Raw genomic sequence first — 16,536 nt, 5'->3', positions numbered from 1 at the left:
GGAAGACCCATTTGCGACCAAGCTTTAACTTCCTGACTGATGTCTTGAGATATATCCACATAATTTTCCTTCCTCATGATGCCATCTATTTTGTGAAGTGCACCAGTCCCTCCTGCAGCAAAGCACTCCCACAGCATGATGGTGCCACCCACGTGCTTCACGGTTGGGATGGTGTTCTTCTGCTTGCAAGCATCCCCCTTTTTCCTCCAAACATAACGATGGTCATTATGGCCAAACATTTCTATTTTTGTTTCATCAGACCAGAGGACATTTCTCCAAAAAGTACGATCTTTGTCCCCAAGTGCAGTTGCAAACCGTAGTCTGGCATTTTTATGGCGGTTTTGGAGCAGTGGCTTCTTCCTTGCTGAGCGGCCTTTCACGTTATGTCGATATAGGACTCGTTTTACTGTGGATATAGATATTTTTGTACCTGTTTCCTCCAGCATCTTCACAAGGTCCTTTGCTGTTGTTCTGGGATTGATTTGCACTTTTCGCACCAAAGTACGTTCATCTCTAGGAGACAGAACGCGTCTCCTTCCTGAGCGGTATGACGGCTGCGTGGTCCTATGGTGTTTATACTTGCATACTATTGTTTGTACAGATGAACGTGGTACCTTCAGGCGTTTGGAAATTGCTCCCAAGGATGAACCAAGACTTGTGGAGGTTGGCTGATTTCTTTTGATTTTCCCATGATGTCAAGCAAAGAGGCACTGAGTTTGAAGGTCGTCCTTGAAATACATCCACAGGTACACCTCCAATTGACTCAAATTATGTCAATTAGCCTATCAGAAGCTTCTAAAGCCATGCCATCATTTTCTGGAATTTTCCAAGCTATTTAAAGGCACTTTCAACTTAGTTGAAAGCTGGAATTGTGATACAGTGAATTATAAGTGAAATAATCTGTTTGTAAACTATTGTTGGAAAAATTACTTGTGTCATGCACAAAGTAGATGTCCTAACCAACTTGCCAAAACTATAGTTTGTTAACAAGAAATTTGTGGAGTGGTTAAAAAACGAGTTTTAATGACTTCAACCTAAGTGTATGTAAACTTCCGACTTCAACTGTATTGGCTGACACAAGGGGTATTGGCTGACTAAAGCACTTAGGATTAAAGGGAAACTGAACGTAATAAGCAACTTCTCCTTTTGAAAACGGCCTACGTGGCGTCAATATGAGTCAAAAGTTACTACAAAGTGTAAATAGGATAATTCTGGTCATAAAGTCAGTCTCGTCCAAAAGGGTGATTTGCGAGATAATTATGAAGAAAAAAATATGTCACGGAATGAAGGGTACCGTAAAAGTCTTCCTTGGGTTGGGTTTATTTCAATCCTGCCCACATGCCCACAGCTGGCAGCACCCAAGTAATCATCAATTCGGAGTGCACCGATCGTAATACCCATGGCCAATTTGATTTGACATTCGATATCCCTATGGGGGCTAGTTAAGGACCATCAGTAAATTACACAATGCACATGGGAGAAAATTTCAATGACTTAAAAACCTCAAACCAACTATATATTGTAGAAATTCATATACAAATATTGAAAGCATTTAATGAGACAACTAAAAAGTGGGCTAAATGAAAATATTGTCCCATTTACATTGTGTAATTCATTGATGGTCTCTAACTATACCCAGAGATAGTGTCACGTTCGTTCATAGACGGGTCAGACCAAGGCGCAGCGTGATATGCATACATGTTTATTTGAACCGAATAAACAACGACAAAAACAACAAACTAACGACACGTGAAGTCCAAGGTACACAAACAACATACCTTATACAGAACAAGATCCCACAACCCACTAGTGCCAATAGGCTGCCTAAGTATGGACCCCAATCAGAGACAACGAGCGATAGCTGCCTCTGATTGGGAACCACACCGTCCAACATAGATCTAGAATACTAGATCCTACAACATAAAACAAACACAACAAGGAATATACACACCCTGACTCAACATATAAGCGTCCCCTGAGTCAGGGCGTGACAGTACCCCCCCCCCCAAAGGTGCAGACTCCGACCGCACAACATAAACATAACAGGGTAGGGGCCGGGTGGGCATTCCGCCTCGGAGGCGGATCCGGCTCAGGGCGTGACGACCTCTCACTCGTCGCCTCCCTGTTGCGCCCCTGGTCTGGTCTAGACCTCGGTGCGTTGCTTCCCCTCTCCTTCCTCCCACTATACTCCAAGCCATGTCTGGACCCTGGTGTGGGAGACCCCGAAACTGGAGAGGGGCTGACGTCTGGGTCTGGACTGGAGCCGCTGACCGGAGCTGGACCGGGCACCGGTGGAGCAGACTGCTTAGGCTCCGGACTGGAGCCCGGTGGAGCGGACTGCTCTGGCTCCGGAGTGGAGCAGCTGACCGGAGCTGGATCAGGCACCGGTGGAGCGGACTGCTCTGGCTCCGGAGTGGAGCCGCTGACCGGAGCTGGACTGGACCCCGGTGAAGCAGATTGCTCTGGCTCCGGAGTGGAGCAGCTGACCGGAGCTGAACTGGGCACCGGTGGAGCGGACTGCTCTGGCTCCGGAGTGGAGCAGCTGACCGGTGCCGGACCAGGCACCGGTGGAACAGGCACGGGCCGTGCCGGACTGGACACACGCACCACTGGCTTGGTGCGAGGAGCAGGAACAGGCCGGACCGGGCTGGCGATACGCACCACTGGCTTGGTGCGGGGAGCAGCCCGGACTGGCGACGCGCACCACTGGCTTGGTGCGAGGGACAGGATAGGCCGGACCGGGCTGGCGACGCGCACCACTGGCTTGGTGCGAGGGGCAGGAACAGGCCGGGCCGGGCTGGCGACGCGCACCACTGGCTTGGTGCGAGGAGCAGGAACAGGCCGGACCGGGCTGGCGACGCGCACCACTGGCTTGGTGCGAGGGGCAGGAACAGGCCGGGCCGGGCTGGCGACGCACACCACTGGCTTGGTGCGAGGGGCCGGAACAGGCCGGGCCGGGCTGGCGACGCGCACCACTGGCTTGGTGCGAGGGACAGGAACAGGCCGGACCGGGCTGGCGACGCGCACCACTGGCTTGGTGCGTGGAGCAGGAACAGGCCGGGCCGTACTGGGAACACGCACCACTGGCTTAGTGCGGGGAGCAGAAACGGGCCGGACCGGACTGGCGACACGCACCACTTGCTTGGTGCAAGGAGCGGGACTGGGTTCCTTTATTAACCCCCGCTCCTTCTGCTACCTAACCAGCTCCTCTCGCCGTGCCTCTACACCTTCCTTCTGCTCCCTCTGAACCAATAGCCCCCGTAATCTGGTGGCCTCCTCTCCTAACCAGCCGATCCGCCCTGTCACGGCCTCCTGCTGCCTCGTCGTCCACACCGTGTGCCCCCCCCCCAAAAAAAATATTGGGATTGCCTCTCCACCCTGATCAGGGCCTCCATCTTTCTTGCCAGATCCTCTCTCATCTCCTGCCAAGTCCATCCTCTCTGCTCCTCCTCAGCACACTGCTTGGTCCAGGTCTGGTGGGATCTTCTGTCACGCTCGTAGAAGGATGGGTCAGACCAAGGCGCAGCGTGATATGCATACATGTTTATTACACGAATAAACACACGACAAAACAATAAACTAACGACACGTGAAGTCCAAAGGTAACACAACAAACCTTATACAGAACAAGATCCCACAACCCACTAGTGCCAATAGGCTGCCTAAGTATTGTTCCCAATCAGAGACAACGAGCGACAGCTGCCTCTGATTGGGAACCACACCGGCCAACATAGATCTAGATATACTAGATCTAAACATAGAAAATACAACATAGAAAATCACAACAAGGAATATACACACCCTGACTCAACATATAAGCGTCCTCTGAGTCAGGGCGTGACAGATAGAGTATCCAAAGTCAAACCAACTTTGCCACAGTCGCACACTGGCTGGCTGAAGCTAATTGGGTAAAGAAGTTGGCTAGCTTGCTAGCTAGTCTAGGCTACTTCCAGACACAAGACCTGGTTAGACTGTTTCAAGTTATCTAGAAGGGTGAGTGACTGTAACTGTGTACTGTTTTGGCAGAGTGAAAGTACAAACACTTCCCCCGTTCGACCGTACACACAAGAGACACCCACATCAAAGTACGCCTCCAAAACCCAAATCTCATTCTCAGTCGCATTTCCTAATGAGGAGAATTGAAACCTAGGCTAAATCAGGAAGTTCATCCCCCCTTTAAGGTGAAGTGCATAAAGCACAAGGGCAGAGACAGAGTCAATAGTGTGCCCTACCTGTGATATGAAAAGGCATCTCTTTATTTACCTGAACAAACTCTACTGAATGTTCTTACTTCATTCACAATAATATATTATATCCTGTCCAATTGTTTCATTGTTAGACAAAGAGCCAAGGGCATTAGGCAATACTACAAAGACAACAAACACTGTGCCTGTTCAGAAACGTCACGTTATCAGTGGTTATCAGTGGTTATACCAGTTTCCTTCAACGTCACTAACAACATTTCTGCTATACTGTAAAAATGTAAAAGAAAATTAGGGACCACAGTGTGGTTGACATGGTGGAATGCAGTTTAATAGGTTTTCCAGACTAATTCCAAACATACCTGGAATGAGAAATTGAAAAGGGAAGCTGTGCTCGCCAGCTGCCAGGACACCTGTAAGGGAGAGATCGCTTGGTCAGACAGACAGACACAGACACAGACACAGAGAGCAAGACAGACTGACTGGTGGCCAGTGTACGTTTTCAACAGCTCTCACAATGGTGTCAAAAATTTAACAATAAGCGATTTTGTTTTTAACTCTGCTTTTCTAGGTCAGCCCACTGTGACATTTCAGCACCAAGGTGTGTATGTACAGTGAGGGAAAAAAGTATTTGATCCCCTGCTGATTTTGGACGTTTGCCCACTGACAAAAAAATTATCAGTCTATCATTTTAATGGTAGGTTTATTTGAACAGTGAGAGACAGAATAACAAAAAAAATAACAAAAAAAATAATGTCAAAAATGTTATAAATTGATTTGCATTTTAATGAGGGAAATAAGTATTTGACCCCCTCTCAATCAGAAAGATTTCTGGCTCCCAGGTGTCTTTTATACAGGTAACGAGCTGAGATTAGGAGCACACTCTTAAAGAGAGTGCTCCTAATCTCAGCTTGTTACCTGTATAAAAGACACCTGTCCACAGAAGCAATCAATCAATCAGATTCCAAACTCTCCACCATGGCCAATACCAAAGAGCTCTCCAAGGATGTCAGGGACAAGATTGTAGACCTACACAAGGCTGGAATGGGCTACAAGACCATCGCCAAGCAGCTTGGTTAGAACAGTTGTTGCGATTATTCGCAAATGGAAGAAACACAAAAGAACTGTCAATCTCCCTCGGCCTGAGGCTCCATGCAAGATCTCACCTCGTGGAGTTGCAATGATCATGAGAATGGTGAGGAATCAGCCCAGAACTACACGGGAGGATCTTGTCAATGATCTCAAGGCAGCTGGGACCATAGTCACCAAGAAAACAATTGGTAACACACTACGCCGTGAAGGACTGAAATCCTGCAGCGCCCGCAAGGTCCCCCTGCTCAAGAAAGCACATATACAGGCCCGTCTGAAGTTTGCCAATGAACATCTGAATGATTCAGAGGAGAACTGGGTGAAAGTGTTGTGGTCAGAGAAGACCAAAATCAAGCTCTTTGGCATCAACTCAACTCGCCGTGTTTGGAGGAGGAGGAATGCTGCCTATGACCCCAAGAACACCATCCCCACGTCAAACATGGAGGTGGAAACATTATGCTTTGGGGGTGTTTTTCTGCTAAAGGGACAGGACAACTTCATCGCATCAAAGGGACGATGGACGGGGCCATGTACCGTCAAATCTTGGGTGAGAACCTCCTTCCCTCAGCCAGGGCATTGAAAATGGGTCGTGGATGGGTATTCCAGCATGACAATGACCCAAAACACACGGCCAAGGCAACAAAGGAGTGGCTCAAGAAGAAGCACATTAAGGTCCTGGAGTGGCCTAGCCAGTCTCCAGACCTTAATCCCATAGAAAATCTGTGGAGGGAGCTGAAGGTTCGAGTTGCCAAACGTCAGCCTCGAAACCTTAATGACTTGGAGAAGATCTGCAAAGAGGAGTGGGACAAAATCCCTCCTGAGATGTGTGCAAACCTGGTGGCCAACTACAAGAAACGTCTGACCTCTGTGATTGCCAACAAGGGTTTTGCCTCCAAGTACTAAGTCATGTTTTGCAGAGGGGTCAAATACTTTTTTCCCTTATTAAAATGCAAATCAATTTATAACATTTTTGACATGCTTTTTTCTAGATTTTGTTGTTGTTATTCTGTCTCTCGCTGTTCAAATAAACCTACCATTAAAATTATAGACTGATAATTTATTTGTCAGTGGGCAAACGTACAAAATCAGCAGGGGATCAAATACTTTTTTCCCTAACTGTACAATATGTGTGAACAGCCCAGTGGGTAACCATGCAGACCCCTAGGTGAAGCCCTACGCCTTTAGTAGATTCAGTTTCTGTGACAAACGGACAGCATTGTTCAACTATAGACCAAGAGACATCGGCTGTTTCTTAAAATGCATACCACTGCGCGTCACACTCTCATGCTCCAAGTGCATTCTCCGAGGACGTTCTCTTGAGTACGTTCTTGTGAGGACAAGAGTGTGGAGAACGCATAAACCATTATATTTGAAAAGCACTCACACTCCCCCTACTGTATTACCTTACGCTGCTTCCATTCACTGAACCTTCTTCCAGCCAGGACAAAGCCAACAATAGAGATGAAACAAGATATACACAAAGAAAACGTTTTACTTCATAACTATCAGCTTGCTATATGTGAATCGTAATAACGTAGCTAAGCAGATAGTTTAACAGGCAAAACTGACATAAAACTAATCTACGCACACTACAGTGTTTCTTGTAGGCAGGTAAACATAACAAAAAAGGAATGGGTTAGGGGAAAATATATAAGAAATATACAGTACCAGTCAAAAGTTTGGACACACCTATTCATTCCAGGGTTTTTCTTTATTTTTTACTATTTTCTACATTTTAGAATAATAGTGAAGACATCAAAGCTATGAAATAACACATATGGAATCATGTGGTAACCAATAAAGTGTTAAACAAATCCAAATATATTTTATATTTGAGAATCTTCAAAGTAGCCACCCTTTGCCTTGATGACAGCTTTGCACACTCTTGGCATGCTCTCAACCAGCTTCATGAGGTAGTCACCTGGAATGCATTTCAATTAACAGATGTGCCTTGTTAAAAGTTAATTTGAAGAGTTTCTTTCCTTCTTAATGCGTTTGAGCCAATCAGTTGTGTTGTGACAAGGTAGGGTTGGTATACAGAAGATAGCCCTATTTGGTAAAATACCAAGTCCATATTATGGCAAGAATAGCTCAAATAAGCAAAGAGAAAAAACAGTCCATCATTACTTTAAGACATGATGTCAGTCAATTTCAAGAACTTTGAAAGTTTCTTCAAGTGCAGTTGTAAAAACCATCAAGCGCTATGATGAAACTGGCTCTCATGAGGACCGCCACAGGAAGGTAAGACCCAGAGTTAACTATCATATGTTTTTCAACAGGACAATGACCCAACACACCTCCAGGCTGTGTAAGGGCTATTTGACCAAGAAGGAGAGTGATGGAGTGCTGCATCAGATGACCTGGCCTCCACAATCCCCCGACCTTAACCCAATTGAGATGGTTTGGGATGAGTTGGACCGCAGAGTGAAGGAAAAGCAGCCAACAAGTGCTCAGCATATGTGGGAACTCCTTCAAGACTGTTGCTGGTTGAGAGAATGCCAAGAGTGTGCAAAGCTGTCATCAAGGCAAAGGGTGGCTGCTTTGAAGAATCTCAAATATAAAATATATTTGGATTTGTTTAACACTTTTTTGGTTACTACATGATTCCATATGTGTTATTTCATAGCTTTGATGTTTTCACTATTATTATACAATGTTGAAAATAGTTAAAATAAAGAAAAACCCTTGAATGAGTAGGTGTGTCCAAACTTTTGACTGGCACTGTATATATATATTTTGTGGACATTTCCCTGCAAAGTTAATCAATGACCTATAGTACAAGCAAGGCTAGCTCTAAATCAACCCAAGATTGAGTGCTGAATTTACAGACTAACATCAAAGGGTCGATTTCCCTCGCACATTTCATCTGATCTATGGGTACTAATACTGGAAGGGAATTATACAACAGGTAGATACACAGGCACTGTCTGACGTCACTCTGAGTGTCTGATAACATGTGAATAATAGTGTTAATAACTTTTTTTTAATGATCTATCACTTGTGATACTGTGGAGGCAGTAAGTCACACCACAGAAAATCAACCATGCTACAGCTGCACTAAGTATTTAATTATATCCATTATTCACCTGTCTAACTATATCAAACAAAAACAAACAAGTACATAAACGGCCTACAAGGCTCTTTCCATCTTATTCAAACTGAGAACATTAAAGCCTCTCAGGTCATTCATTTCCCCTGTAAGCTGACAGTGCAATTCCATTTTTCCAGATAGCAACGTTCGTTCACTGCATCAATGCGTCAATGCATATTCTGTTCGTCTCCGTTTCCTAAAGGGGAAGCGCTCAGACTTTTCCACGTGTGTTCTTTTGCATCACTTTATTACTGCTAGAGGAAGCATCTCTTTGCAACGACCAGCAACGGTGTCAGGCTTTGAACACAACTCTGCGGGTGCCTCATGTAGTAGCCAAATTCTTCCACCTTCTCTCTCTCAGCACTTCACATGCTGCTGAGAGAAGGTACGGTACAGAGAAACCTCAAAAGGGATGTTGGGGCTGTATTTCAAATCGGATCTACCAGCTGAGAGACAGAGTCGTCTCCTGTATTTCAAGATTGTCGAGCAGGCCTACAGCTTTCGAGCTATGCAACAGTATAAAGCAGCGGCATATTCTTTTTGAAGCTATATTCAAAAGTTTCTCTTTTCACCCCAAGTAAGTAAAAAAAAAAAAAAACCCAGCAATAGAGATCTGTCTGTGGCTTTTTAGAGTCTTGTACAGGAAATAGGCACTGACTGACTACTGTGAGAAATATGAGATGCAACCACCTCTTCACAGTTTGGATGGGCTAAAGATGACACTGATAGCTTACTACAGCCACACACACACACCACTCTACCATCTGTAGAATATCTCTTAGGGTCACTGAACATGAACAAAAGTAGCATAGCATGGGGAGGGGCATTAACCCTAATAGATGTCTTATGTTGCCTCATCCCCATAACTCCCATACATGTGTGGCTGGCAGAGCCCATTGTTGGAGGAAAAATGGGATATGAAAAAAACCCACTGAGATGAGAGGATGTGAAATAAATGATTTATGACTCCCCAGTTTTGGAGTGTGTGTGTATGTGTGTGGGTCAGATGTGTTGTGAGACTTAAGAGCTGTAATTAATAACTCAAACACATCCAGTGATGATTCTAATCTCTTGGGCTGTTCACGTGATGGATGTTGGGTATGTTATCTGCACACACATTGGCATTCTACAAAGAGATTTGTACAAATCTCCTCATATCCAATTAAATGAAAACAAATAAGATGCCACTTTAAAAAGGACCTGCAACATGTCTGTATGCATGCATGTTAAAAAGTCTACAATCACTTTAAATGCTAGTGTTATGTTTTGTGCCTGCCTCTGCCTATTTGTAAGCAAAATGCACAGTCAGTGCTTGGATTTCAGCTCTGTTTTCATCTATCTGAAATGTTTGTTCTTTGATCTAAGAATAGTACAGTAATTGTTAGGCACAGCCATGTCTCTCATCAGAGAGGGCAGACAGAACATTTAGTGCAGGAAACTATTACTTCAGCTGATGGCAGTTTCACTAGTTTTGTCGCAAGGGCTGTGGAACATTTTAATTATCCCTCAGAATGATCACCAATATAAAAAGTGCAAAACCGCTCTTGAGGACAAAAATCTAATCGAGGTAGAAAGCTACATGATCATACATTTTATAATTCAACAGAGATGAAGAGGGCTGCAACACGGCCACTCAAGAGCCTCTATTTAGATTCTCATTATATACCTTATACTCAATACATGTTGTATCAGTAGCCCCAAAATGGCTTCCATAGTCCTCACCTTTGTCAGCTATAGACAGTGTGCTACTGAAGTATTGCTCTTCCAGTGTCCATGACATGTCGTTCATTTTGTTGGAGACCCCACATGATCCCAGGCAGTTCACCTTAATGGCTGGAATGGAAAGAAAGAAAAGAGTCAATCAACCGTATACAGTTTACTAACTTAGTCTATCGTCCATATTTCTCTAAAATGGTAGTTTCCACTATGAGTTTTTTGTATCTAAGTAATGAGCTGGTATAAAAAACAGAGCCCATATACTGTATGGATGTTACAAACACTGAACACCAGAGTTTTCAATGACTGGTGTCTATAAATATGTTTTGCTGTTGACTAGAAGCCCCATGTTCAACATTAGACCCTTCAGAGAGAATACCCTTGGTCCTGGTGTGTTCACTGTGTTTTATAAAAATAGCAGCACTCAACATTCAATAGTGATGGGTTTGTAGAGTTATCTGAATCACAGACTGGATTAGCCTCACCGCTCACCTGTTTGATGGGGCTATCGATTATGTTACTGAGACGCTAATGCAAATCAAATCCAATAGCTAGCCTTTATGGGGCGAGCCAGCCAGCCTTGCCCCATTGGGACAGGCAGACTCTACATCTACATCAAACTTCAGATGAACCAGAAGTTTTCTGGGTAATATTATCATTATATAAGTAAAGGTCAACCTAGATGTGTACCAGGGGATTTCATCATGTTTCATGATGTAGCATACATGTGGCCACTACTAATCTGATGTCCTGTGATAAGCTCCTATCTCCTTCACTGAGAATTAACCAGAGGGTTAGTGTGATCAGAATGCACACAGCAGTCACAACACATATGACGTCCCACTGGGCACACACTGGTTGAATCAACGTTGCTTCCACGTAATTTCAATGAAATTACATAGAACCAATGTGGAATAGACGTTGAATTGACATCTGTGCCTAGTGGGGTGATGTATGGAGAGGCTCTGTGTGGTTTAAGGGCCTTTGTGTTGAGTTGCATACCGTTGGAGAGAAAAACACAGTGAATGCCGCAGACTTATTAGCATCATAATGACCTTACCCGAGGCACACCACAGACCCTCACAAAGCATGATGCCTTACTTTGATCATTATCGGCGGCTGCTGCTGCTGGGCAAAGGGGCTCAATTCTCTCTTGGTCGTAAATAATCATACAAAACAGACACTTGATTGTGTTGTGTAGATATCAACAGATGGAGAAGGTGGAGGAAACAGAGGAGAAACAGTATCAGTGTTCGCCAATATTGTTGTGAAACCACTGTCGAATGGCGACCATTGTGTCCAATGATGGTTAGAAAAAAACATCCTGGAAAACAAAATGTACTGTTTAACTACTGTTAAACCCATCATCAGCCTGCTGTGTTCAGCCATGTTTGAGTGTTGAGATGATTATGTAACAAGTTGGGTAAGCCTGGGAGATTTTCTAAAGCCCAATTCACCAAACACAACTACAGCACATGCTATCTCTCTCTCTCTCTCCTCCCCCTTCGTCCCTCCCCCTCTCTCTTTCTAAGGAGGAACTGAAACCTTTTGATAATGTGCAGTGGAACACGATGTTCACACAAGGTCATAATCCTCCTCTCTTATAGAAACCTGCATTCCCATAGCATCATGTTCCCTCATGGCCTCATAATGTTAGAAATGGCGGGAGGGAGAGAGAGGTCAGATATAGAGAAGAGCGATCTATGCAGGGGACGGAAATGGTGCCATATGACACTGTGCAGTTATGGACTGTGTGACCGAGCGACCACAGGCTCACAACCATGCAGAAGCCAGCTTTGGCACCAGAGACACACACAAGTAGCAGATGGCTCCCCTCCACTGGCAGAGCCTGTTTGTTCTGGTTTGGGAGAACAACAGCAAAATTCACAGTACACAGAAAAGACCAGTGCCCTTTAAACTAACGGCCCATCATGTGGGCATTAAATAAACCATGCAATCTGTTTCTCAAGCCATCTGCCCCATTCAGCATAATGGGTTTACACACTTCCCTCTACACCCCCACCCCCGGTTTGATATCAACACATTTGTGACTCGTTTCAGGAAACTAGACGTTTGTCGCACGCCACTACTTCACAGGAAAGGTATTTGAACGTAAACATACATTTTTATAAAAATGCATTTTTTGGCAGAAATGCTTTCTGGAACATGTGAACTTTAATGTGCCTTAATAACAAACTTGTATGCCATCTATAAATACGAATAAAAAATTGAAATTACGCACCTAGTTGGTTTAGCCACGGAAAAAGACAGGAACCTTCCCGCTAGCCATGATTGGCTGAGATAATGGATGGGCTGCACATGCCGAGAGATGAGTTCAGATTGGTCTGCCATGTAGCATGCTTCTGTCTATAACATGAGCTGCTCAGTATGTGCAGGTAATCCTTTCTACTGTGTCTTTCTTTAACGATGTCATGAAGAACTGCAAAAGTGTTGCTACAGCTCTCCAACTTCTGGAGGACGATCGTGCCATGCTGACTCTCTCTGACTCTGAAAATGAATCAGACGATGAGGAAATCCCTGATTTATGTCAAAACATTTTCATTGAACCAGACATTGACATTGTACATTGTAGAGTTTTCTGAAACGGCGATCAACAGTGTTGTTGTCACAGAAGAAGTTGACTGAATTTTGAAATCACTGGAATGCCCGGTGGAAGCAGAGTATGATAGCTAAGTAGATGGAGAAAATTCTGCCGTTTGATTGCAAATATGCGGAGGGAGTCGAAAAGAGAACACACAGAAGGCTGTTGTATAAAACACCTGTCTCCGGATTACATCTTCAAACTAAGGGTAACCATGGCATCCGTGCCAGAGAGGGAGAAGCGTTCATCCATGTATACGGGTAAGAGAGTCTAGCTAGCTACATTTTCAGATAATATATGTTTCTAATTTTGTCATAAAGTCGTTTTCATTGCAAGTTAAAGCGTACTATGAGCTAGCTAGCTAAAGTTAGCTGGCTGGCTCGCTAGCTAACTTACGTGTATGATCTGTGTAGCAATATTATTTGTATCTCAGAAATACATTTGCATTGCTAATTATAGCCTAATGTTAGCTAGCTTGCTAACATTGAACCTAGTTGGTTAGCTTTAGCTGCCTGCAGATTCATGCATGGTGGCTAGCTATGACAATCAGTTTGTATTGCTAGTAGTATGGGTTGGGATTATTGCCGAATTCAAAACAACTGGGAACTCGGAACATGTAACTCAGAAATCTCCGACCTCAGACTTCAGTGCGTTCAAGACAACTGGGAACCTGGAAAAAAATTTGCTCCGACAGGGAAAAATCATTTTGAACAGTCATCCAACTCGGAATTCCAACTTGGGAACTCAGGCCTCTTTCTAGAGCCCCGACTTTCCGACCTGAATATCACTGACGTCATGATTTGACCTCGTATTTTTCCAAGTTATCAGTTGTCTTGAAAGCACCATTAGGTTCATTGTTTAGCTAGCTAGCTAGCAAGCTACATTTCTAAACAAAAGACTGCACCTCACCAGATGATTACATGACCCATCAAGTTAGCCAGGTGTGTCTGGGGGTGATTACGGTCATCCATTGTATTTCATGAACTTGTGTACGTCTAGACAATAGTGACCCATCCACTTTGCTAGATGTGGCTGGGGGGCGGTTATAGCATTTCTTTTACATGAACCATCAATTTAGACAAGTGTGTCTGGGTAAGAATCAAATATGCAAGTAACCATTTCACTGTACAGTTTACACCTTCTGTATCCTGTGCATGTGACAAATAAACATATATTTTAATTGATATAGTGTGTGTTTACCGGTAATGCGAAGAACAACATGACCTGCACCAAAGTCAGATTAGGGTATAGGCCAAGGACTAGATAAAGTGTATTTTCACCACTTTTAGTCTTGAAATCTTTGGTTGTTTTCTACACTACCTTACTCTGTTTAGCACATGGCCTCACATGTGAATCTTTAAAGAGATGGGTGGTAAAAGGGGGATACCTAGTCAGTTGTACAACTGAATGCATTCAACTGAAATGTGTCTTCCGCATTTAACCCAACCCCTCTGAATCAGAGAGGTGCGGGGAGCTGCCTTAATCGACATCCACAGCGCCCAGGGAACAGTGCCTTGTTCAGGAGCAGAAATACAGATTTATACCTTGTCAGCTCGGGGATTCGATCCAGCAACCTTTTGGTTACTGGCCCAACACTCCTACCCGCCAGGCTTAAGAGGATGTGAACAATGCGGAATGGGTGTAGACAAAGAAGAGCTCTCCAGTAGGTGTACCAAAACATTCAAGAGCCATTTTCTCAAAAGTGGGGTTCCCAGTTTATCAACATTCAAAGCAGAATTAATTTTCCATTGTTCCTCAACTGCAGTGTATGATACCATTTTCTAGCTCTGAATCGCTACTTTTATCCAATGTAAAAAACACAATTTCAAATTTTGCTGCATATGACCGAATCGAGCCGGTCGGTGTCACATTTGTGAAGGGGAGGGGCATGAAATATGTGTACACTGTACACAAACATAACTAGCAGCAGCAACTGGCCAGTATTTACAAACCCTTGTAGAGACATATATAGTAAATGGCAGTAAAAGGTTGGGTAATCGCTCGACAGTAGAGTTAGCTAGTTAGCTTTCTCTAATGTGCTAACCCCACAACCACAGCAGACAGACTGGCAGGCAGCAGTTAGGTTGAATAGTGAATAGCTCTGTGGTAAGAGAAGCGGCAGGTTGGCAGAGAAGCTGGATGGCTGCAGCTGGATAATGGATCGGTCTCTCCAGTGCCACTCTGAACCAGATGGAGCTGTTGTGTGAGTCTGTCTGATGGCATCATGACACAGGAGAACAAGGCACTGAGGCAGAGACCACAATGTGTGTCAATATGTAGCGGATGTCGGACGCCTAGATTCACATCAGGCAGTGTTGAAGCCTTCCTAAGACTTGAAGCACTATTCCAACACCAAGCCAAGGGGACCTAAGACAGATCCAAGCTCCTAAAAAACAGGGTTTGATTTCCTTCTGGATCTTTCAAGAGTAATAAAGCTTCCAACTCCCCCCTCTCTGTTCATCTTCATCTTCAATACAAACTACAAAATCCAGCTACTGTATTCGGAACTACACTAGGGCTGGGAATTGCCAGGGACCTCACGATAGATACGATGTTATCATGATTCTATATGTATTGCTATTCGATACTGTAATTTCTATTGTGATTCCATGTTACAAACATATTACTCACCATATGTCTGCTGCAGAGGGACAAGAGAGAGCCATAGAGACAAAAAGTTTTAATCAGTCATGGAAATAAAAGTACTGAAAACAAATGGGCTCCCTATTTAAAAAGAAGATGGAGAACAAGCTATGAAGGGAAAATACTTGGTGCAGGTACAGCCAACTACCGCAAAAATAATACTGTGATATTGTCAAAACGATATGATATATTGTAAAAAAAAATGATATCCCGATATGTAACTGTATACATTTTCCCCCATCACTAACCTACACTGTAAAAACATTGTGATGTTTTTACGGTAACTTACTGGAAGCCTGTTACCTGTAAATTACTGTACAAAAGGTACAATATGTTACTGTAAATCCCAAAGAAACTTTGGTTTAACAGTACATTACTGTTACAGTAAAGTGCTGTTAAACCAAAGTTTCTTTGGAATTTACAGTAACATACAGTACCTTATTTTACAGTAACTGGTTGCCAGTAAGTTACTGTAAAAACAACAAGATATTTGTTTTACAGTGTAGCATTTCAAGCATTTAAGCAATTCAAGCCTTTGCCCTCAGAGGTTTGCAATGCCAGGAAGTTACACGTGTCTAATGAACAGGCTATGTGGCATACTAGGCATCACATTACAGTGAGTGACAGCATGTACACTGTCCACAGAACTATATGCCTTCACACACCTACAAGCAGTGCCCACAGGGATCACTCACACATAGTAATGTGAACAGGAGTTTAGCAGCTTTAAGTCATCTCTCACCAGACTACCCATGAAGTATTACAAGCTCTGCGTGTCAAACAAGCACGAATAATGATCATTGAATGCATTCCTGGGTGGGAGCGACGAGACTAGAACAAGCTCTGACTCAGTGTCTTGTTGAGTGTGTGTGTTCACTCCAATACACTGGAGTCTTTCCAAGGCCTCTTCAGCCTTCCACAGTTCAATAAGTGTGTCAGAGAAACAGTGCTGTAGGCGTGGAGAACACCACCTTCATTTATTACAGCTAATCCCAGAAGGATCAGACAGCATAGGCTGCTCCATCTCTCCAATACTGGGAGTATTAATATGATCAGGACCTTTGACAAACCACTCTCGGTCAAGAGCTTCAAATAGTCTGCATTTTCACTCTTTCTTTTTCTCACACTTCTTTGTGTAGGTTTGAAATCCCTTTTTTTGTCTTTGTATGAAGGATCTATTTATACCTGACATT

The 16,536-nt window shown here is 43.9% G+C and overlaps 1 protein-coding gene across 1 annotated transcript in view; it reads right to left on the bottom strand.

Moving 5' to 3' along the window:
• LOC311127129 (arrestin domain-containing protein 1-like) overlaps positions 1 to 16,536 on the bottom strand; it is a 45,592-nt gene that overhangs the window by 10,263 nt on the left and 18,793 nt on the right. The window contains exons 2-3 of the mRNA XM_084158893.1: positions 10,105 to 10,215; positions 4,565 to 4,615 (exon numbers count right to left, since the gene is read on the bottom strand). Coding sequence (XP_084015019.1) covers positions 4,565 to 4,615; positions 10,105 to 10,215 — 162 coding nt within the window. The remainder of the gene's footprint in view (positions 1 to 4,564; positions 4,616 to 10,104; positions 10,216 to 16,536) is intronic.

Source organism: Coregonus lavaretus (genome assembly GCF_964263955.1).
Source record: "Coregonus lavaretus genome assembly, chromosome: 4".
Lineage (NCBI taxonomy): Eukaryota > Metazoa > Chordata > Actinopteri > Salmoniformes > Salmonidae > Coregonus > Coregonus lavaretus.
The sequence above is the reverse complement of the archived record's forward strand: the minus strand, read 5'-3'. Positions and strand labels throughout refer to the sequence as shown.